The sequence below is a fragment of the Gasterosteus aculeatus genome, chromosome 2, assembly GCF_964276395.1.
Source record: "Gasterosteus aculeatus chromosome 2, fGasAcu3.hap1.1, whole genome shotgun sequence".
NCBI classification, from domain to species: Eukaryota; Metazoa; Chordata; class Actinopteri; order Perciformes; family Gasterosteidae; genus Gasterosteus; species Gasterosteus aculeatus.
Window position 1 is genome coordinate 24442884 of NC_135689.1, and position 23706 is coordinate 24466589.

The 23706-nt window shown below is 47.5% G+C and overlaps 3 protein-coding genes and 2 long non-coding RNA genes across 11 annotated transcripts in view; 4 read left to right on the plus strand and 1 right to left on the minus strand.

Annotated features, from left to right (window-relative positions):
• LOC120829229 (tumor necrosis factor receptor superfamily member 5) overlaps positions 1-6199 on the plus strand; it is a 40003-nt gene extending 33804 nt beyond the window's left edge. Inside the window, exon 9 of the mRNA XM_078087675.1 lies at positions 5923-6199. Within this exon, the coding sequence (XP_077943801.1) occupies positions 5923-6033 (111 nt within the window). The 3' untranslated portion in view covers positions 6034-6199. The remainder of the gene's footprint in view (positions 1-5922) is intronic.
• LOC144387330 (uncharacterized) lies at positions 4803-5371 on the plus strand. Its single transcript, XR_013452461.1, has 2 exons — positions 4803-4941; positions 5217-5371. It is a non-coding gene; the product is annotated as an uncharacterized LOC144387330 (long non-coding RNA).
• Positions 6200-6202: 3 nt separating the features above from the next.
• LOC120829234 (tumor necrosis factor receptor superfamily member 5) lies at positions 6203-11705 on the plus strand. 7 transcript variants are annotated; one of them, XR_013452457.1, is made up of 9 exons: positions 7332-7653; positions 7727-7828; positions 8458-8583; positions 8876-9034; positions 9470-9554; positions 9830-9990; positions 10103-10125; positions 10615-11221; positions 11387-11705. XR_013452457.1 is itself a non-coding variant. In XM_078087679.1 (8 exons), exons 1-8 carry the CDS (start codon positions 6339-6341, stop codon positions 10720-10722), a joined length of 840 nt encoding a protein of 279 aa, XP_077943805.1. In that variant the 5' UTR covers positions 6203-6338; the 3' UTR covers positions 10723-11705. The 7 variants fall into 7 exon arrangements, 4 of the variants coding, with proteins under 4 accessions (XP_077943805.1, XP_077943806.1, XP_077943804.1 ...); XR_013452458.1 differs by having other exon boundaries at positions 10761-11221; XM_078087679.1 differs by lacking the exon at positions 7332-7653 and adding an exon at positions 6203-6414 and having other exon boundaries at positions 10615-11705.
• A 758-nt stretch (positions 11706-12463) lies between these two features.
• On the plus strand, positions 12464-13221 carry LOC144387363 (uncharacterized). Its single transcript, XR_013452464.1, has 3 exons — positions 12464-12582; positions 12683-12751; positions 13121-13221. It is a non-coding gene; the product is annotated as an uncharacterized LOC144387363 (long non-coding RNA).
• A 4681-nt stretch (positions 13222-17902) lies between these two features.
• Positions 17903-23699, minus strand: haus7 (HAUS augmin-like complex, subunit 7). The gene is made up of 9 exons (XM_078087673.1): positions 23546-23699; positions 23020-23135; positions 22872-22942; positions 22733-22794; positions 22158-22348; positions 21800-21911; positions 21412-21624; positions 20872-20983; positions 17903-18236 (listed from the first exon to the last, which is right to left on the minus strand). Exons 1-9 carry the CDS (start codon positions 23600-23602, stop codon positions 18175-18177), a joined length of 996 nt encoding a protein of 331 aa, XP_077943799.1. The 5' UTR covers positions 23603-23699; the 3' UTR covers positions 17903-18174.
• Positions 23700-23706: the final 7 nt, after the last annotated feature.

The following is a 23706-nucleotide window of genomic DNA, read 5'->3' on the forward strand; positions in this document are numbered from 1 at the left end:
ACCGGTGGCTCATCCAGTTCTAAACACTGGTGCTCACGTACCGTGCTGTGAATGGATGGGGTCCAGCTTACATCCAGGACCTGGTCCAACCCGACACCCCGACCCGCACTCTCCGCTCTGCATGTGATAAACTGCTTGTTCCTCCTCACTGAGCAAAACACTCGACTAGATCTCCACTCTTTGCTGTCCTGCTCCTAAATGGTGGAAGGAGCTCTCTGAAGACATCAGGACCACAGAGAGCCTTCACATCTTCAGACTAAAGACACACCTCTTCACACTCTACCTCCACTAACACACTAACTACCTGTACCACCTACTACTGCTCGTGTACCGTTGAGGCAACACATAGTTGGACATCCTGGCGCCATTTTGCATAATCTTTATAATCAAGATCCTTTGGATGGATGAATTTGAAGAGAAGAGAGTGGCGAAGTAAAGGAGCAGCTCATGAGCCCAAACACACCACCTCATCTGTCAATCATGGTGACTGCCAATGGAACTGTTGAAAGGTCGCGTTGCCCGAAACTGCTCATTTGCGGTGTTTCTGGTGTTTTTTTCGGCGATCGTCACCGAGCTGAAATGACAATTGACAGTCGGGCAAAATGAGAGCGCACTCTCGACCAATCAGAATCCTGGATTTAATCTACCCGTATTGTAAAATGGGGTAACATGTTATTGGGCATGTGACCAGGCCCCAGAGCACAATAAACGCTGCGTAACAATCACGGTACCTGCTGTAATATTCTGTTGGTTCGCTAGATCGGTCCCAGTATTTGGATCTTGTATCTATTCAAAGAGCAAAATTCAGTTTCCAAGTTGCGTGACTTTGTCATGATGTTTATAGCCAGTGGGTCCCAAACTGGGGGTCGCGACCCCTGGGGGGGCGTGGTGGCGACATGAGGACTTGCGTCGTGTTCGAGTCTCGCCCTGCAGAGCGGCTCAGGGTACAAGCGCAGCAAAGAGGCAGAGAGAGACAGAGACAAAGGGAGAGACACTTAGACCTGCTCATTCATTCCCAGCTGCTTCTCATCTCGTCGTCCTCTCTTCCCCTCACCTGTTCCTACCTTCTGCAATTAGACCCTCCATCTCTAGCCTGCCTCTTCCCCTTGTTCTCTGCCAGAGTATTGACTATGCACCCAACGTACCTGCTGTCTCGTTTCTCCTGCCCTGCCTTGTCGTGTCAAAGGACATGGCTGTATTGGAAGGTAAACGCACGTAAACGCCGTTTACGCACCTCTGGAATTTTGGAAATAGCGTTTACGCACCTATAAATAGCGTTTACGCACCTCAAAGTTCCCTGCGCCTTGTATAATTCCGTTGGAATAATCCGAAATAAACTTGGTGTAATTTTAAAACCGCTAAGACTACGTTTCCTATTGTTGAACATATAAACGCCGTAGTCTGAATCATGTTCATCTGCGCTGTATTACGGTCTGTGAGCATCCAATCAGTGCCTTGCGGCTGCAGCAGCGACCAATCAGGATCCAGGAGGTGTGTAAACACACGGATCAGCCCAGTGGTCCCCAACCTTTCTTACCTCACGGACCGGTTTCATGTCAGACAATATTTCGCGGACCGGTCGAGAAGGTCCGGCGCGGGGGGTAGTAGTCGTTGCGGGCGGAACGACCGACGGGGAGGGGGGGGGTAGTAGTCGTTGCGGGGGGGGGGGGGGTAGTAGTCGCGCCCTCGGTAAAAGGACAAGAAAAACGCCTGGTGACGCGTAGATTAGAAAACAAGTCAGTTCTCAATGTGAAAACAAAACATGCTGTATAGGCTATTTATGATGACGTAGGTAGTACATGAGTGTTAACTTATGTTGTCAGTGTGATTGACAGGCTGCTTAACTGGTTAACTCTTAAATCAACATATTTTTTCAGGCAGTGAGAGGACAGGCAGTGATGCAGAGAGCACAGGGAGAGAAACACCAGGTCCAATAGAGAGAGCACTCCCAAACATGTGTAACGATACTTTTTCGCGAGGCTGCAGCTTCCACCACCGACACATTTGGACAAAAGGGGCGATTCTGTTCGGACGGTCATCGTGCACAGAACCCCCCCCCCCCCAAACACATGTTTGGGAGTGTTCAGCGATACGCCACCAAAACCAGTTGTCTTGGTTCCCTCTGAACCAAATGGTTTTCTAGCCACTGCCGATGTACAATGTGATGACAAGTACATGAAACAGCAGCGACATCAGTGAGCCCGAGTGGCCGACGGCGTAGCGCGTCCGTCTTGTAGACGGGGGATCGAATCCAGGTTGCGGCGATCTTTTAATAAATATATTTTCTTCAATGTATTTCTTCATACGTGGCAGTGACGTAGTGTTCGATCGTAATCGCTGCAATGGACATGTGATGACTTTTGAACATTTTCAGCAATATGTTTGCGAATGTGTGACGAATCAGGTGACCGAGGCGGACAACATCTGCCGCTGTAGGGAAAACAAACACGCACGAGTAGACAAACCAGTAGGTTCAAAAACCAGTAGAGTAAATTTCGCCGACCAGTTCATTAATTATTATGAAAATATTAACGTTAATATTGTCTATCTTTCAACCTTACGTTACAACATGACACATTTATCAACAAATTGACGTTTTCTGGCACGTTGATGGTTCATCCCATTTTTAGCCGGTTGAAAAGACGTTGAAATGAGGTCTTAGACGTTCAGACCTCATTTCAACCCGATTTCAACCCGATTTCAACGTTGAAATTACGTCATGTGCTCACTGGGGGTGAACATGTTAAGCTTGACAAGATCCAGCTCCACACATAATATGATGAAAGTTACAAAATATGAGTTTATATACTAACTCTGCCAACAGCTACTGTTTCCAGCCTACACTGATGGCCGTGATGTTTCTTAAAAGGGCAATAACCCCACAGTGACAGGTGGACATGCAAAAATATTATTATGAAAATAGAATATTCCTGGACATTTTATCAAATAACTTGACATTAAAGGCACGTTCCTGTTGGGGGATTTTGTGTCATTTGACCACTTATTACAGCAGCAGCGTGTGGGACATCCAATGAAACACACTGGTATACAATGAACTCAAGATACTCATCATTGTACTGATGTGTGTAAAAGTTTCATTATTCTGCTCTGTCTTCACAATGACTCATTCTGATGGAGACACCAAAGGCCCTTTATAGTCATATGGACTCACAGCTGGATGAAGCTCCCAGATGTTCTGATCTGTACACTACATGCACACTCACTTAGATTAAATGGAGTAACGGTGTGTGAGGTTTTTAGCATCGTGAGTTGCAGATTAAAAACTAGCAAAACCAGAATACGGTGCTCAGCCTCCACTTTGCAAACATGGTGGAGAGAAAATAATTATATATATATATATAATATATATAATTATATATAATAATTATAAAAACACTGACTCATTGTCAGGTGCAGCCCTTTATCTGCTGTTCTGATTGTTTCCCATCGTTGATGATCTGAAGGTGCTTTTGTCTTGAACAGGTTCAGTGGTTAAAAGAGACTGCACTCCTCAGTCAGGCATGCTGTGCGTCCCCTGTGTGGACGGGACGTATATGGACCGACCCAATGGGCTGACTAAGTGGTTCCCCTGCAGCTCCTGTGACCAAGGTACGTCCATAATCAGCTGAGTCACCTTTCACTCTCAGGACACCCTCCTGTTATTATACTGGACAAAATTAAACCGAATAAAAGACACAAAGCAACTATTTGCAACCCAGGCAATGGATGCAACTTGATTCCCAATGAATCTGATGATGTGCTGTGAGGTTGATGCCACGTTGGCTGTAAAGAGGACCGTAGTCATTGTGTTGTAGCAGGTAAGTGTTTTATATGGAGCCTTGAATGCAGCACATTGTATATCTGTACAGTTTATTATCAGTGATACAGCTTATTGACATTATGAACTAACAATACAGTAAATGTATCAATGTCCACAAACGTTGTCTTTAAGTGGAAAAATGAGTGATGTAATTACAAAGTGACTTGCTTTATCTTTTCTTAGTACATTTACTTACCTGTCTGTCACGTTTCACAATGTCAATTCCCTGCGTCTACATTCAGTTTTTATTTTGTGACAGACTTCATATAATACAGCTCTTTCTCTTTAAGCTGTAAGGTAGTTTTCCATCGACCTCTCTGCTCTTCTGTCCGTCTCATATCATTCAGTTCATTTGTTGCAATCCGCTGTCCAGCATCTTTGTTTAACTATAATATAATGAGTCTGTGTTGGTTTTCAGGCCGTGGTCTCTTTGCCAAACAGAACTGCACATCAACAAGTGACACCGTCTGTGACGTCATCGCTGGTCACTTCTGCACGGACCCGATAGAAGATAAAGATGAAGATGAAGATGAAGATAAAGAATGCCGTTTGGCACACAAACATTCAGACTGTGAACCTGGTCACAGGGTCAAAGAGCCTGGTGAGAAAAACTCCAGTCACACAGTGACTACGTCCACGGCTCGTGGTGGTGTAGCTGGTTATTGATCTCTTTGGCCACAGCTCAGGCACGTCTGTGCCTCATGTCCATGTCCAGCACACCTTCTAGGTCTCCTCCAGTCTGGTCTCTGAGGCCTGAACTCTTTCACTAGATTCAGCATGCAGACGCCACGACGTATACGAGGATAAGCAACGGTTCTTCTAAGTACAGCTGCAGTAAACATGATCTCTATACTCCAACTGGCCTCCTCAGGTCACTTACAGCAGGAGTTATTGAGCCTCTCGGTTAGCGTGAACGTCATCAGGTCTCGGGTACGAGTGTGCATGAGCACTCCCTTGATGAACACATGGATCTGATTCATGATGCTGGTCGTTGGGTTCCTGTGTCGTTCATCTCAGCTTTGTCTGTTTCTCCAAGGGACCAGAAGAACTGACACAACGTGTGAACCTTGTCCCGCAGGCAGTTTTTCACCGGAGGGTGTGAATTGTTCACTTTGGACCACGTAAGACCTTGTTTGTTAAAGAATGTCTGTAAAAAGTGTGCTGTAATAAACGTACAAGCATAGTGATCCCACTATGCTTATACGTTTATTACGTTGACCAGTAGTCAAGTTTCCCCTGAGATGGACCAACCCCCCATCGGGAGATTCAAGACGTCACCAACCCCCCAGGCCCGTTTCATTTGGTCACTTTCAATACATCTACAAGCGTTCCTGGTAATGTTCCGTTTTTAACACCAAAAGCACTAAAGCTCTTCTTCATTTCTCTTTTTTGACAGTTGCTCAGAAAACCAAGTGGAGGTCAAAGGAGGAAACCTGACCAGAGACACTGTTTGTGAAGCTGCTTTAGGAGGCCTTTACTGGTTAATAGCTGTACCTGTAGCTGTAGATGTACTTGTAATGGTACTAATAGGAACACTGGTTGTCCGCTGGATCAAAAGTTAGTACTTGTCTTTGCAACCCTCATCTGATTGGCTGACATGACTCTGTTCCATCATTGCCTTCACAGCCTTATTGTTTAAGCTGATACCTTTCTTGCTTTTGTATTCAGGGAGAAATCAAAAGAAGCAACAGGTACGTTGGCTCCATATGCAAATGTTTGTCTCAAATAGGCTGCACCACATTAAATCTGCTCCATTACCGAGAACCTCCCCCCTGTAATCTGGGAAACAGGGAACCGTATTTTGCATTAGTGCGCTAATTGAACTCGTACGTTAACCCTCAACCTGAGCTGCTGTTCAACCGGTATGCCGCCCAGCCCGAGTGCACACCACGACATCTGACCCACTTCTGTCTCACTAATACAAGTAATAACAGCACACACATTCACTACATACAGGTATGTTCAACCACCCGTGATCCCATAACTTCAGCATCTCTCTGGTGTCTGGAGGAGTTCAGTTCAGTGGCTGCAGGACGAGCTGTTCTTCCATGTGGTTTGAAATGAGTGCTGTGGGACAACGGTCCAACGTGTTGACATCTCAGCAGGGGCCCAGGAGCAGCGTACTATCTGGGGAAGAGACGTCGGTGTGTCTGCAGGAGGAGTCCAGTCAGGAAGGACCTGAAGGAATGTTGAGGTGGAGCGGGGACCCTTGAGTTGTAGACAGAAGGGCGGACAGAACTCCAGATATGGCCGCCCTGGAGGCCCAAGACGTTATCAGGACGATGACTGGATGCTGAATCAACAGACCTCCCCCACAACCCCCCGGCTATACCCACAGTTTGTACGCATGCTGGAATTGTGGTGACATTCATCACATGAGGTGACTGTCTGGAGCTTTACAATCCATCACCACGCAGTCCACCAGCCAGCTACAGCAGCGCGGGGACAAGGACCGCCGCCTCATCATCACAACTAGGGATAGCCAGAGGGGAAGTACAGGCTCAGCGTACTCACACTTATGCCCCTGGAAGAACCCACCATCACTCACAATGTAGAGCCCACTCACGGACTGCAGAGCTGGTGCGATCAAGAGGGTGAATGAAACATTTGTATTCCGCCTGCTTCATTTATAGGCAGGGTTCATACAGTCATGAAAAACCTGGAAAAGTCATGGTATTTTGTTAAATGAACCACATGAACATAGAAATATAAGATACACATAATGTACAATGTACAGCTATGATTGTATTCAATGTAATCAACCGAAATCCGTCATGTGCTCAGGAAGAACCCACCATCACTCACAATGTAGAGCCCACTCACGGACTGCAGAGCTGGTGCGATCGAGTGGGAACCGGAAACCAGAGCCTCGCTGCCCTCTTAGTAGCCACGTTTCTGCCGCTGGTGCTGGTTCCAGTGGGAGCCTTGGCCTGAAGGTCATGGTCAGTAGGCTCCTGGGGGACCTGCGACAGCGTGTGGTTCAACAGGCTGGTGCAGAGGTGCTCAGGGAGCGGACTGAATGCTGACCATAGGCTGGGCTCTGAGGGGGACCAGGACCGGGACCAGCCAAGTGTACCTGGAAGTCACTAGAGTCGCCGGCCGCTCTCCCTCCTCTTCACTGAGATGAGGAGAGGTGGGTTCATACAGTCATGAAAAACCTGGAAAAGTCATGGAATTTTGTTAAATGAAGCACATGAACATATAAATATAAGATACATATAATGTACAATGTACAGCTATGATTGTATTCAATGTAATCAACCGAAATCCGTCATCGACGCTGCCGACCGCACCGACTCTAACCCAATCAGACAGGCCCGTCGCGACAGGACAGGAAAACCAAGCAATTACTTGGGGCCCCGAGCTGGACAGGGGCCCCAAGACGACGACTGGTTAAGAGTCAAATGCAACGACAGACTGTGTGAGCGCCCCTTTGATAGTCAATGCAGTAAAGTGCAATGACACCGTTATCGGGATCCCCCCTCAAGGGGCCCCTCACTGCCGGGCTGACGGGGGGGGAGGGGCGCTAGCGGTTAGCGTTTCCTGTTGGAAAGTCAGGAAAGACAAACACGGGATTTTGGTTTCGATATCCCGTCGTTCTACAATGAAGACGCAGCTTTTTGTCCGCCTCACTCCGGTTAAAGATACGTGTTGTTCGAACAGCAGAAGAGCTTTTTAATAAATGTTTATACATCAAGCGTTTTAATATTCCAACAATCCAGAAGAACCAGCCGCCATTATGGAGGGAGAGAAGAAGGAGGGAAAAATGGCGACAGGTTCGCGGAACTTAAAAGTAGAAACGGGTGTTTGTAGAATGCGTCGGTCGCTCTTCTGTAAGTGTCTCGCAGCACAAAGAGGTTCTGAGGTGAAGTTATCGTGACTTTAACTAACGCCGCTGTTGTTTAGGTGCGGTCCTCTGTGTCTCCGTCCTCGTGACTCCAGGGACGTGTTGTCTGTCCAAGGAGTACGAACTACCGGGCGGCTGGTGCTGTCCGATGTGCCACGAAGGTAACCGGACACACCAGCGTCTCCCCGGTTTACAACAAGTGTCGCTGCAAACAACACACGGACATATTTATATATTATGTGGACCTGGGTTACATTGAGAATATGGACAACTATTTGTTTCTCTTTTAAATCTTAAAAGAGTTTTAAGATTAAGGTTAAGGTCACATTAAGATTAAGGTCACAAAAGCGAAGCGAATTATTTGTGTGAGCAGAGTCCATGTAAAGTCAATGCACTGACGCGTCTGGTCGCGAATGGGGCGAATTTCAAACGGGCGGCGCGAATGACGCAAAAGACGCGGCGCGAAAAAGCGAAACGAGCGACACGAATAAATCGCTCTTTCGCCCAAAGGTGAAATATTCCAACGAAAGCCAATCAGCGTTGAGATGCTCCGCTCGTCATCACTGAACACACGTTATTAAACAGCCGCTCAAGTTAGTTAGTGTGTGACCGAGAGACGCACCGAGCCGACACAACAGGTCATCAGACCGGCTGCTGGTCCGCCTGAAGCAGCGTGTAGTTAAATGATTCTATTGAAGCTCTGATCCAATGGGGTTACGTTAGGCACCTTATCTGCTGTTCTGATTGTTTCCCATCCTTGATGATCTGAAGGTGCTTTTGTCTTGAACAGGTTCAGTGGTTAAAAGAGACTGCACCCCTCAGTCAGACACGCTGTGCGTCCCCTGTGTGGACGGGACGTATATGGACCGAATGACTGGGCGGAGAAAAGGTTACACTTGCAGCTCCTGTGACCAAGGTACGTCCATAATCAGCTGAGTCACCTTTCACTCTCAGGACACCCTCCTGTCATTATACTGGACAAAATTAAACCAAATAAAAGACACAAAGCAACTATTTGCAACCCTGGTAATGGATGCAACTTGATTCCCAATGAATCTGATGATGTGCTGTGAGGTTGATGCCACGTTGGCTGTAAAGAGGACCGTAGTCATCTTCTGTCCGTCTCATATCATTCAGTTCATTTGTTGCAATCCGCTGTCCAGCATCTTTGTTTAACTATAAAATAATGAGTCTGTGTTGGTTTTCAGGCCGTGGTCTCTTTGCCAAACAGAACTGCACATCAACAAGTGACACCGTCTGTGACGTCATCGCTGGTCACTTCTGCACGGACCTGATAGAAGATAAAGAATGCCGTTCGACACGCAGACATTCAGACTGTGAACCTGGTCACAGGGTCAAAGAGCCTGGTGAGAAAAACTCCAGTCACACAGTGACTACGTCCACGGCTCGTGGTGGTGCAGCTGGTTATTGATCTCTTTGGCCACAGCTCAGGCACGTCTGTGCCTCATGTCCATGTCCAGCACACCTTCTAGGTCTCCTCCAGTCTGGTCTCTGAGGCCTGAACTCTTTCACTAGATTCAGCATGCAGACGCCACGACGTATACGAGGATAAGCAACGGTTCTTCTAAGTACAGCTGCAGTAAACATGATCTCTATACTCCAACTGGCCTCCTCAGGTCACTTACAGCAGGATTTATTGAGCCTCTCGGTTAGCGTGAACGTCATCAGGTCTCGGGTACGAGTGTGCATGAGCACTCCCTTGATGAACACATGGATCTGATTCATGATGCTGGTCGTTGGGTTCCTGTGTCGTTCATCTCCGCTTTGTCTGTTTCTCCAAGGGACCAGAAGAACTGACACAACGTGTGAACCTTGTCCCGCAGGCAGTTTTTCACCGCAGGGTGTGAATTGTTCACTTTGGACCACGTAAGACCTTGTTTGTTAAAGAATGTCTGTAAAAAGTGTGTTGTAATAAACGTATAAGCATAGTGATCCCACTATGCTTATACGTTTATTACGTTGACCAGTAGTCAAGTTTCCCCTGAGATGGACCAACCCCCCATCGGGAGATCCAAGACGTCACCAACCCCCCAGGCCCGTTTCATTTGGTCACTTTCAATACATCTACAAGCGTTCCTGGTAATGTTCCGTTTTTAACACCAAAAGCACTAAAGCTCTTTTTCATTTCTCTTTTTTGACAGTTGTTCAGAAAACCAAGTGGAGGTCAAAGGAGGAAACCTGACCAGAGACACTGTTTGTGAAGCTGCTTCAAGAGGCCGTTACTGGTTAATAGCTGTACCTGTAGCTGTAGATGTACTTGTAATGGTACTAATAGGAACACTGGTTGTCCGCTGGATCAAAAGTTAGTACTTGTCTTTGCAACCCTCATCTGATTGGCTGACATGACTTTGTTCCATCATTGCCTTCACAGCCTTATTGTTTAAGCTGATACCTTTCTTGCTTTTGTATTTCAGGGAGAAATCAAAAGAACCAACAGGTACGTTGGCTCCATATGCAAATGTTTGTCTCAAATAGGCTGCACCACATTAAATCTGCTCCATTACCGAGAACCTCCCCCCTGTAATCTGGGAAACAGGGAACCGTATTTTGCATTAGTGCGCTAATTGAACTCGTACGTTAACCCTCAACCTGAGGAACCCGTTTTGGAAGAAGATCTTTGCTCAAGTGTCAGAGTCCGACTTTTACAAGCTTCATGAGGTTGAAGCCTGCTGGATGTTGTTGGGACGCCTCAAAGTTAATTCATTAAATGCAAATGTCAGTGAAGACGGACTAAGTAGTAGCAAGTAGCCCAGACTGCTGCGCCCCGTCGGTGAGCAGAGAACAAGATATCTATCTGCACGCTGCATGACGGAGTGTGCAGCTGTTCAACCCGTATGCCGCCCAGCCCGAGTGCACACCACGACATCTGACCCACTTCTGTCTCACTAATACAAGTAATAACAGCACACACATTCACTACATATAGGTATGTTTAACCACCCGTGATCCCATAACTTCAGCATCTCTCTGGTGTCTGGAGGAGTTCAGTTCAGTGGCTGCAGGACGAGCTGTTCTTCCATGTGGTTTGAAATGAGTGCTGTGGGACAACGGTCCAACGTGTTGACATCTCAGCAGGGGCCCGGGAGCAGCGTACCATCTGAGGAAGAGCTGTTGCCGTTGCCGCGTCTGCTGTAGCCCATTCGGGAAGGACCGCCATGTTGAGGTGGAGCGGGGACCCTTGAGTTGTAGACAGAAGGACGGACAGAACTCCAGATATGGCCGCCCTGGAGGCCCAAGACGTTATCAGGACGATGACTGGATGCTGAATCAACAGACCTCCCCCACAACGCCCCGGCTATACCCACAGTTTGTACGCATGCTGGAATTGTGGTGACATTCATCACATGGAGCTTTACAATCCATCACCACGCAGTCCACCAGCCAGCTACAGCAGCGCGGGGACAAGGACCGCCGCCTCATCATCAGAACTAGGGACAGCCAGAGGGGAAGTACAGGCTCAGCGTACTCACACTTATGCCCCTGGAAGAACCCACCATTACTCACAATGTAGAGCCCACTCACGGACTGCAGAGGTGGTGCGATCGAGTGGGAACCGGGAACCAGAGCCTCGCTGCCCTCTTAGTAGCCACGTTTCTGCCGCTGGTGCTGGTTCCAGTGGGAGCCTTGGCCTGAAGGCCATGGTCAGTAGGCTCCTGGGGGACCTGCGACAGCGTGTGGTTCAACAGGCTGGTGCAGAGGTGCACCAGCCTCATTGCACCACTTTCTCTATGGAACACTCCAAATACCCAGCTACCTTGGACGCGCCTGACGTCATGTGCTCAGAGGCGTGGACGCTGCCGCCCGCACCGACTCTAACCCAATCACCACAGAACTCTGTTAGACCAACAGCATAGTTAGTGCACCTTGATTGTCTTTACATGTACGTGTGTCCCCTTGTTGGGGATTCGTGGGTGGAGCCGGTAGACGGTTAACTACGTCGTAGTCAAAGGACTCGCTGTGGTCTGAGAATCCTCGGCTGAGGTGGTGACTTTTTTTTATTAAATTCTTTTGACTAACTTTTCGATCCGAGATGTCTTCTGTCCGTCCGGAGTTTCTTCATTTTGAAAGACAACAAACCATCAGAGGGCGACTGGCGACGCTACACGGCGAGCAGCACGTCTCTCTCCGGCTAGCGGCTCTGCTGATGGCGGCGGGTCCAAGTTGTAAAGCGGCTTCCTTGCATTTTCTTACGCGAATGACCGGAGATCGTTTGATTCTTTCCGTTTTGTCTTTATTTTACGCAGCGTCAACGTGACAGATAAACGATGTGCTCTCGTGCCTCGTGCAGCTCTTCTGTGTTACCTGCTGCAATCATGACGTCATACATGGAGACACACAAGGAGCGTCAGTCCAACATGAATGTTTCCATATCTCACATATCTTTAGTTCCAATGACCATAGATTAAATGATTAATACTTCCCAAATTCCAATGAAGTAATACAAACACTTCTGGCTCTTAGAGACTGTACATATACTGTAAACTGTTAACAGTTCATATATTGTCCGTAAAGTAAAAAAGGTATTGTTTCAGGTACTGTTTGTTTTAGAAGTGTGTTTTTAGCACTGGGGGGTATTCCAGAAAGGATTAACAAGCTCTGAGTCTGTCCTTGAACTAGTTGACTCACTCTGAGACGGGATGATCTGCGTTAGTTCAATCGACTGAGTATGTTCACCTTGAGTTGAGCGCGTGCATGACGATTATAAAAAGCCATCATCAATGGAGCCCCGATACCACGAGTCACCACGAGTCACCATGACAACAGTAAATAAAAGCTATTTCCCTGCGATGGAGTTGGAGGTCCTTCTGCAGGTGAGCGTGAGCACGTATTTCACAGCTGCAGCAGCGGAGGAGAGAGAGACTGCGTGGGGAAGAATCGCTGCCCGAGTCAACGCGTAAGTTTGAATGAACTGTTCCATTGACATGACATTTAACCGTAAGATCATCGCAGCCTGTAGTTATGAATATAAGTAGGAATGAAATCTTTTCATTTAGGTGCAATCCAACAGGGACAAAAGGACCTGGAAGCAGCTAAAAATGAAATTTAAAAACATAGTTAAAAAGGTATGACATATATTGCTATGATTGCACCTCACTTAAATTTTTATTCATTTTTTGTAATTGACTTCGTTGACTATTAAACAAAGTAAATATTAATTCAGTGGCTACTTGAAATAGTAAATTAATAGTAAAATAGTAAAGTGTCTCCTATCAAAGTCATTTAAAATGTGACGCTGTAGTTTAGGGCTGGCTCAGGTTAGACGGACCAGCCCTTAGTTAAGCTGCTAGAGGCTTAGACTGGCGGGGGACTTCTTAGGACACACCGAGCTCCTCTCTCACGCTCTCGTTCTACCATAATCCACGTTGTATTAATGCACATCACTAATTCAGCTTCTTTCCGGGAGTTTTTTTTTGTGCTTTCTCCCCTATCAGGTCTCCGTAGATCGTGGTTCCTTCTGGACCCTGGTCCTGACACCTACCGCTGCCCTGCTGACGCCTGCTGCTGCCATCATCATTATCATCGTCATCATCATCATTATTTAGATATTAATCATATTACTGTACTCGTAAACCAACATTACCCTCTCCTAAAGTCTCCGTGCTCTGCCTCCCCACAGGCTCCTGTGGATGGTGGTTTTATCTGATGGTGGTTCTATGTGATGGTGGTTCGATGTGATGGTGGTTCTATGTGATGGTGGTTCTACCTGATGGTGGTTCTACCTGATGGTGGTTCTACGTGATGGTGGTTCTACCTGATGGTGGTTGCCCCTGCAGTGGTCCTGCTGTGCGCCTGGCTTACTACTCACAGATGGTGGGTTTCGGGACAGAGGATGTTTTATGTGTACAGACTGTAAATCCCTCAGAGGCAAATTTGTAATTTGCAATCTTGGGCTATACAAAATAAAATGAAATGAATTGTAGCCTACACCAACACTCATTAAAATACTAATTCAAAAACAAAGAAACATTGAGTTTTGCTCAGCCAACAGAAAGGAGGCAGAGGCCCAAAAAACAGGTGGAGGGCCTCCTCCACCACCTCTGACAGAGGCTGAGGAGCTGGCCCTCAGCCTAAACAGTGGTCGCCGGTTGGCTGAAGGTATCCCTGAGCCGGTCACCCCCCAGGACACAAGTGACTACATCAGATGCAAGTATACACCATTTGCAAAAAGACGTGGCGCGATGCACAAGATTTGCTCCGATGTGAGTGCACGTCCGCGGTGTGCGAGTTTGGTGATATACGGCCGGAGAATGTTAGTGAGATAAATGATCCCTTGTGAGGAAAAGCTGTAGCGTTCTAACAGAAATTCCTCTGGAAATGATAAAACGTCTAATCTGGGTCGGAAGACTCTCTCGCGACGTAAAGCATTTCGAATCACGACGGCTTCGATGTCAATTGGATTCGGTAGGAACGGACAATCCGTGTCTACCAGCATCTTCATGTGGGAGGAGACGGTAGAAAGGTTTCTTATAGTAAACCTGCCAGCGAGCAGATCATGTTCACAGAGTCAGTTACCATGGTGATTGACTCAGAGTCTGTTACCATGGTGATTGACTCAGAGTCTGTTACCATGGTGATTGACTCAGAGTCTGTTACCATGGTGATTGACTCAGAGTCTGTTACCAAGGTGATTGACTCAGTCTGTTACCATGGTGATTGACTCAGAGTCTGTTACCATGGTGATTGACTCAGAGTCTGTTACCATGGTGATTTTTAGTTAGATGCCCTTGACAACACCCGTCTCTTACACTCTACCCTCATGCACATCCTACACTACTGATAGTACTGATGTTCACATCTCATCTGGAATGTTTGTGGATTTTTTGTTGTCTTATGTTAAATAAAGAATATTTAAACAATCCAATCGTGTCATGGCCCAATGAGCCAGGTCATATGGCAGCTGTGGCAACATCTGTCTGCACCCATGTCGGGGCTGACTTTTGAGCAGCAGAAGGAGCTGCTGATGTTGCAGTTTGAACAGGAGAGAATCCGGTTAAACGTGGAAACCGAGGGACAAATTCAAATCGAAAAGGTTCGGCAGCAAACAGAAAAAATGAAACTAGACTTGCAGCAGTATAAATTGAGTTTGATTTGTGACGGTAAGCTTTCCCAGAGTATAGCAGAGGAAAGTTTCTCCTCTGCGTCTGTACGGGTTGGATTCGATGTCGGGGCTAATTTGCGTTTAATGCCCAGATTCAGTGAGAAGGATCCTGATACGTTTTTCACTTTGTTTGAGCGTATTGCAGATGCTAGAAATTTGCCTGATGCTGATAGGACCTTGCTGCTTCAGTGTGTACTTACGGGTAGGTCCCAGGAAGCATATTCAGCGATTTGTGATTTGATAGTGTTGGAACAATTTTAAATGTGATTCCTCAGAGTATTACAGTGTATGTAAGTGAACAGAAGGCAACCACTGCACTCAGAGCGGCTGAGCTGGCGGATGATTTTGTGTTGACGCACAAAAGTGGTTTGGATGAGATGTGCTCAACCCGTGATAGACGTGAAGGTAACAACCTTGGGAGCGCTCGTTTCGGGGTCCAGTCCTTAGTAGCCCGTCCCACGCATGCATTTAAAGCCACACGTGTGAGAGATGATGGTGGCAGAGGGCCTTATGTCATTATTGTCAGGGCTCGGGCCACTGGAAAGATCAGTGCCCTGTACTACGAACTAGGAATAAACGAAGGTCTTATCCATCTGCTCCTGCTCGGGCCTGTTCCAGTGTTCAGGGGCCAAGTCTTGAATGTGTTGGTCCAGAGAGTGATGATTTTGAGCCGTTCGTTGCTGATGCTCTAGTTTCTCTGGTGGGAAGTGAGGAGCGTGTGCCTATAAAGATTTTGAGACACAGGTGCTAAGCATTCCTTCATTTTGGAATCAGCATTGCCTTTTTCACCTGCAACAGAAACGGGGGATTTTATTTTGATGCGAGGTATGGAGACGGGTTTGGTACCTGTACCACGGCACAAGATGGTGCTTGATTGTGACCTGGTGCAAGGCATTGTTGCAGTGGGTGTGTGTCCAGCATTGCCAATTGATGGGGTGGAAATGATTCTAGGAAATTACCTCGCTGGTGGGGCAGTCTGGCCTTCTGTGCCGCCATCTCCTGTGGTTGCTCCAGAGTTAAAGGTGATTGCTGGGCCAGATGACTGTGGTCAGATATCCAGATGTGTTTCCAGCCTGCGCCGTGACCCGTGCGCAGTGTGCTAGGACTGTTTCAGACGTTAGTGGAGAGCAAAGAGAGACTAAAGTGGTGATTCCTTTACCTGATCTTCCCCCATCCGTCCCTCGGCCGGAATGGGTTAAAAGTCAGCAGGTTGATCCGTCTCCGTCTGGTGTGTTGACCAGTATTTTGCCGGAAAGTCAGGTTGGAAATGTGGCTCTTGGCTATTTTCTCCAGGATGGGTTGCTTGTGTGGAAATGGGTGCCTTGTAAAGGTGATTTTGTTGGTGAGCCAGTGGCAGCGGCCGTGTTAAATCCTGTTTCCTTTTAGTTAGATGCCCTTGACAACACCCGTCTTTTACACTCTACCCTCATGCACATCCTACACTACTGATTATACTGACGTTCACATCTCATCTGGAATGTTTGTGGATTTTTCGTTGTCTTATGTTAAATAAAGAATATGTTAAACCTCTTTAAACAGTGCAACTCCAATCTTGTAATGGCCCAAAAACACAGGTCATGACAAAAGAAAGTTTTTGTGGACTTGCCTCGTCCGAGCCTTGTTCCTGCAGAGTCTGACGGATTCCCTGGCTTCCCTTCTCATCTCGCCCGCCACAACTCTGGAAAACTCCCTCCAGCCAGTCAAGTCGCCGATCACGTGGCTCCTGCCGCCCGGACCCTTGTGCTTACCGGTTTTCTCCAGCGTTCCCCCGGCCACGGGTTCAGCGCTGCTTATGGAAATCCCACTTCTGCCGAAATAAAATCCTTTTTTTCATCCACTGAATCCTGCTGTTGAGTCCTACCGAGTAGAACAGAGTAGAACATACGGTCGGACAGATGACGTCGTTGCATTCCTTGATTGGCCTTGTGAATCGTTGCCTGAATTGCTAGATCTCTTGAATGCATATGGACAGATATCAGGATACAAGATAGATATTACTAAAACCCAAGTACTCACTATCAACTATACACCACCAAAGGAGATCTGGGAAAAATACAATTTAAATTGGAATCTAAAGAAAATGAATTATTTAGGGATAGAAGTGACGGGAAGCTTATCAGGACTATATAGGGCAAACTGAAGATATTTAAAGATATACATAGACCACCGTAACATTGGATCTTAGCTCAAGGATTGAATTAATAAGAACGAATGTATCACCCAGACTTTATACATGTTCCAAGCATTATAATAAAGATACCTCAAACATCATTTGTATCATGGGACAGGATGATATCCAGATTCATATGGGGGGCAAGAGAGAGATTCAGAACCCTCCAGCTAAAGAGGGAGAGGGGGACCTGAGTCTGCCCAACTCGAAAGACCACACGGCCCAGCTGAGACATGGACACTGTAGGTGTAAACTTGAAGCAAAATGGAAAAATCGTTTAGAATGTGTCCGGTACAGAGTATATAGGAGACAGGGAAACATTTAAGAAGGAATGGATTCAATCACAACATTGACCTTATGGTTTAAAATGACAGAGATTGGTGTACGTGATGGGGACACGTATCTATTCAAGATACTCATGGTTGCAGGCAAAAAGGCCATCACAAGGACGTGGGGGATGGAAGATCTACCCCCTCGGACCCATTGGGTGGACACAGTGGGGGAAATACACATCATGGAAACACTGACACAAAGGCTACGGCCGACAGGACCACAGATGGACCGTAAATGGAGGAAGTGGACTCGATGGCAGTTGACACAGAATTGACATGACAGCAAGCTTTTCATTTCTGGTTGTCGATGACTTGTTGTATTGATGTTCTTATTGTTGCATAAAAAGAGAATGAGGGGGGGGGGGTGGATGAAAGATGGTCTGTCCGACTGGGTGCAGTGGGAGGGTCTAACGCAAGGGGCTGGCGAGCTACTTTTCACTCAACACGCAGACAGGCAGACAGAGAAACGCGCATACCTGTGGAAATGTGGCCCAGTTACTTGTTCAAGACTTTCTTCAATGAGAGATCTACAGTTTGTAGTTTAGAAATTAAAAAATAGAAATGGCTCATTTAAATAATAACTTTCCATATATCCAACCTATTAAAACTACAATTGAGGATTGAAATATTCAATTTATTCAGTAAAACAATATGTACATTCACATTGAGAACTGCAAAAGGACAATTCGGTTTAGTAGGAATGTTAAATTATGGAACAGACCCAGAAACCTCTGCACTGAGATTCATGTTCACAAAGGAAGCGAGCGGTCAGAATGTCCGTCAGTGAAATGGTCTCATGAGTCTCTCTGTGACCATCCTGGGTTGGACGCTTTGCTCGATTCAGCAGACACACCCGGATTGATTGGTCCAAGGTCTCGTGATCCATCAGGAAGGAATCAGGGGAAGTACGTCTCCAATCCGCCTTCTGAGTTCTTCCAACTGTTCCGCTGAATAAAAGGAAGAAGCAGGAAACAGATTTAATGACATCCGGTGTACCGTTAAGCTAATACACAGTGGGCCGTCCTGCAGAATCTCAAATGAAGCAGTCAATATTTGAGAGTAGATGTTCATCTTTAATTCAATGGATCTAAACAAAACCAACACATTGACCGTATGCTAATTACAGTCTTCTCCTCGTTTCTGGTCAGTGGACTGTTGCCTCTGTACTCGATGACAAATGGAGACAAAGCGTCTGCAGCGGATTTAACCTGTTGAGTACGCACATGGTAGCTGATCAGAGGAACACTCAGCATGCGCACTAGAGGCGTCAAGTCAAGGAAGCCATCATTAGGGGGGAAACTTCAACAGACGGAATTTACAACACCAAAAGGCCCCCAAGACCACAGAACTAAGCTAAAGCTTCGAACCGTTTCCATGGTAAAGAAAGACACAACATCTACTGAAGGAGGGAGGCGTGTCAATGTCAAATCCTCCAATCCAAAGAGGCCTTCGTGGACGTAAATACAGAGGGTTCACGAGGTGAACGCCACGGAGAACAGGAAGGCCACAGTACACAGAAAACACCGGATCACTGGAGGAACAAGATCCTTTGGACATATGAAACCTAGATGGACACCACCAGTGCTGTAGTGGTAAAATTAGAGGTGGGTAAACTCTGAGTTTTGTGATCATACAGACCTCGACGCGATGCGAAGCAACGCAACGCAAAGCGTCGCGACTCTGTAAGGCTGTCCTGGCTATATTGCATCATGTTATCAGTAAAAGTCATATACAATCAATGACAATGAATACATGTGTTAGTAGTTTGTAGTTCATTAAATTTAAGAAAACAGTAAAGAAAAGTATGTCAACACAACACAACAACACAATTGCAGATTAAGAACTATCTGCATACGGAGTCTCCTTTTCACAGTAGTGCCCAGAGGGCCTCCTTGTCCTCCACGTCAGGTCCTGCCTTGCACAGAGGAGCCATGAAGCCATGAACCCCCAGCCACACAACCTGTTCTGGGCTTCATGGCTCCTCTGTGCTTCTCCTCTCTCTATTGGACCTGGTGTTTCTCCCCCTGTGCTCTCTGCATCATTGCCTGTCCTCTCACTGCCTGAACAAATATGTTGAATTTAAGAGTTAACCAGTTAAGCAGCCTGTCAATTACACTGACAACATAAGTTAAAGGAACACTCATGTACTACCTATGTCATCATAAATAGCCTATACAGCATGTTTTGTTTTCACATTGAGAACTGACTTGTTTTCTAATCTACGCGTCACCAGGCGTTTTTCTTTTACCGTGCACGACCAGCGAACACAGAGCGCGCGACTACTACACCCCCCCCCCGTCGGTGGTTCCGCCCGCAACGACTACTACCCCCCCCCCCCCCGTCGGTCCTTCTAGACCGGTCCGCGAAATATTGTCTGACATGAAACCGGTCCGTGAGGTAAAAAGGTTGGGGACCACTGGGCTGATCCACAGCGTGGACCTCCTGGATCCTGATTGGTCGCTGCTGCAGCCGCAAGGCACTGATTGGATGCTCACAGACCGTAATACAGCGCAGATGAACATGATTCAGACTACGGCGTTTATATGTTCAACAATAGGAAACGTAGTCTTAGCTGTTTTAAAATTACACCAAGTTTAATACGGATTATTCCAACGGAAGAATACAAGGCGCAGGGAACTTAGAGGTGCGTAAACGCCACTGATAGGTGCGTAAACGCTATTTCCAAAATTCAAGAGGTGCATAAACGGCGTTTACCCTCCACTACAGCCCTGGACACCAGAATGAAGAGTGAGCAGCTCATGAGCCCAAACAGACCACCTCGTCTGTCAATCATGGTGAAGGCAGCGCTACGACTGCCAATCGCGTTGCCCTAAACTGCTCATTTGTGGTGTTTCAGGTCTTTTATCGGCGATCGTCACAGAGCTAAAAACGGAAATGACGGTCGAGCAAAATCCAACTTATTTTGGTCCCAGTATTTGTAACTTGTATCTATTCAAAGAGCAGAATTCAGTTTCCGAGTTGCGTGATGATGTTTATAGCCAGTGGTTCCCAAACTGGGGGTCGCGGCCCCTGGGGCGGGGCGGTGAGCATCTCCAAGGCGAACAGACAACGGCAGAAAAACAAAGAAAACAAAACAGACGAAATCGCTCCCTGCAGAGCGGCTCAGGGTTCAAGTGGACAAGCCAAGAGGCAGAGGGGGACGGAGACAGACAGGAGAGGACGGTTGCTTCTTACAACGTGACAGAAGAGATTATGAACCACTGTTCCAGCTGTGGTGTCTCAGATCGATACACCGGTGCCTCCACACAGACAGGTTTAACTACACGAGGGACACGCGTTCACACATGAAGGCTTCACAAGCGATTAACCAGACATGACCACAGAGCCCGACACCCTCACGGGCACAACGATGTCAATTTGTCCAATCACCTCCAAGACTCTGACAACTGTAATTCCCAAAGAGAAGTTTCGTATCTATTAAAGAAAACCTAAAACCTTCTACACGTCAGTCAAATACTGGCGGCTTCAGTTCAAATCCTCTGGATATGTGGAAAGAGGCAACCGTTGACAAACGGTGTCAAAGTGATAAAAAGCCTCTGAACTGAGAGGACGTTGTCTCACTTAGCGTGCGCCGCTCCCCTCGGCGCCGGTAGCTCGGCTGTGTTTGGAGCCGGTTCACTTCCTCCCTCATGGACGCAGAAGCCTCCGAAACCTCCTTCAGCATTTCCAGCTCCTGAGAAACACAAGAGGAAGCAATATTTGTTTGGCTTCCCGTTCCTACAGATGGCGTGAAAACAGTTCTGCAGATGTGTTCCTGCTGCTACACAAATATTACATTGGAACAAAGCATCGTTCACCTGACGGCTGTGACAAACCAGTGGATCCACACTTCAGTTCGGATGCTGCATGAACAAGATGCTTAACACCTGTTGCGCCTACACTACAGTAATGATGTCATCAGCTGGCTTCTAACTAGAACAAGGGAGAAAACCACATGTCTGACCTGCACGTTTCATTATTTCTGAGTCCTCTACAGCTTCTTCCATCCTCGGCTGTCGTTTGGATTTTTTTAATACAAATCATTACAAAAATAAGTGCAGCATGTGTTTTAATCTGCTACTGAGTGGGCGTGGGAGGTGTGTTGAGAGTATGTAGGAGTACCATGATGAAGGCCAGCAGCAGCTGGTGTGTCCTCTGGAAGACGTCGGCCTCGGCGCTGAAGCAGGGCGGGTCTCTGCTGCAATACGCCCTCAGGTCGGTGTCAAAGACGTGACTGAACGTGGCCATGAGCAGCTGCAGGTCGCAGGCCGCCACGCGCAGCGAGCCGGGAGAGAAGGCGCCGGGGCTCTGAGCCTCGCCACCCAGGAACTCGCACTGAGGGGACACGTCACAGCATCTACTGAATCCGCTCGGCCGGCGGCAAAGATTCACATTCCCGGGGTGGGGACTGTAGCCAGGCAGCCTGATTCATGCTCACAGAGCTTATTCCTGAGGCAGCGCTGGGGTCCAGTTGCGGGTCACAACCTGCAGGAGGGAGGAGGCCTCGTACCTGAGACTGCAGCTGCTCCAGGGCCGACCGGGTCAGCTGGAGCAGGGTGGCCACGTCGCCGGCCTCCTTCCTGTTTGGCTTCAGGGAGGACGTGGCGCCGTTGCGTAAAGCCCTTTGAGGGTTAGAATTACAGAAGGATTTAAAATCGGCACTGATGCTGCAGGAACAGTAGAAACCCGTCTCAAAGTACCAGACACCCACAAAGTGTGGGTCACTAAGGAATGCAGGCGGACTGGTTGCCTCGTATACTTATGGACGGAAAACACGATTGGAGTTTGAGATACTGTTATTGTTAAATAGAGCACGATGGGACTTTAAAGAGGCGGAAGGACGAGCTGCAGAAAGACACTTTACGCACTTGATGTGTGCAGGCCAGGGGTCCAGGGCGGGTCGGAGCATCTGTGAGAGGTGAAGCAGATTCTCCGCCGCGTAGAGCTCGCTCAGCAGCACCTCGGGATCCACTCGGCCTCCAGCTGACTTCTCACAGCCGGGTACTAAAGTTAAAAGCTGCTCCAGGAACCGAAGCTGCCTGTGGGAACTCGCTTCACCCTGGATGAAGGGTTTGATTAATCAAACAGATGAAACGGCCCCTTACTGTAACAAATATCTAGAAACATTTCCCTCCATTAGAAACGATGAGGCACTTGAGCTTATGTTGATGGTACCAGTTACACGTTTGGGTCAGAATTTGTCTGAATAACAACGAATAAGAGAAGCTGCACAGAGGAGATGAATAAATGATGTGACGGTAAACAAAATGTGAGCTACAACACATTAACCACTGCATAAGAAGAATAACCCTTTATGCTTATAGCGTAGATGGTTAGCCACCAACATGCACATTTAAGGGTTTGATCGGTTGGGGACATCGTGAAACTTCTCCTTCCATGCACATGCGTGTAAATCAGTCACCAGTTGGCTGCGTCCTCTCACCCTGATCAGGTCCAGGTCGTCGGCCCTGCACAGCATCAGCTCCTGCCCAAGCACGGCTATTTCTGTTTGTACCAGAACCAGAGAGTCGGCCAACATGTACGGAGCAGAAAGGTGGGCCTTTGAAACAAGACGACGTTACCTTTGGTCAGAACATCTGGGCTGCTGGATCTCAGCACCAGCGCCTTGGAGTGGGCAAAGCTTGGGTTGATACTGTAAGGTGACAGGCGGAGGCAGCGATTGGCTCGGGCCCCTTTGGTTAGGTGGAAACAGGGTGGACGTTCTCCTACCTGCTGCAGATCCACTTCAGGATGTCGGTGCGGTGCTGAGAGGGAGCGCAGAGCAGCTGCAGCATGCTGCCGGCCTCCTGCAGGTACAGACCGTCCACCAGGGGACAAGACGCCGCCTGAACCCAGAACAAACAGGACATCACTCATCCAGCTCCACCAGCGCCATGCAGGCTGCTCAGCGTCAGATATTATTATATGTATTACTCATTATATGATGCATTAATTACAGACGGCATGAACGCCAAACAGCGTCTCTATATTAGGACGTTAGCTGTATATCATTATTGCGGGATATTATCCAGCACGTGATGAACGTGACCAATAAGCATCGTTATCTAAGTCACGATGTTTAAACAGCTTCCGGTAAACAGCCCCGCTGCCTGAGAACAGCTTTAGGAGATCTCGGTTTTCCGGCTTTTGTAGGAAACGTGAACGCGTCACGGCGGCGCACCGCGGAGGCTACGAACCCAAAATGTGTGACAATAAACAAAATTACCAAACGACTCATTGCTAAAGCTTCTTCTACCTGTAATGCAGAATAAACGCGCCGGACGAGCTGCTCTTCTTTGGAAGTACCCGCCATTTGTGAAGCGTCGTCTTCTTCTTCTTCTTCTTCTGTGGAGTTTAAGCGTGTTCTTCTTCGTCTGTTTGTTATTCAGAGTTGTCAAACAGCGTTTGGGCGCATTA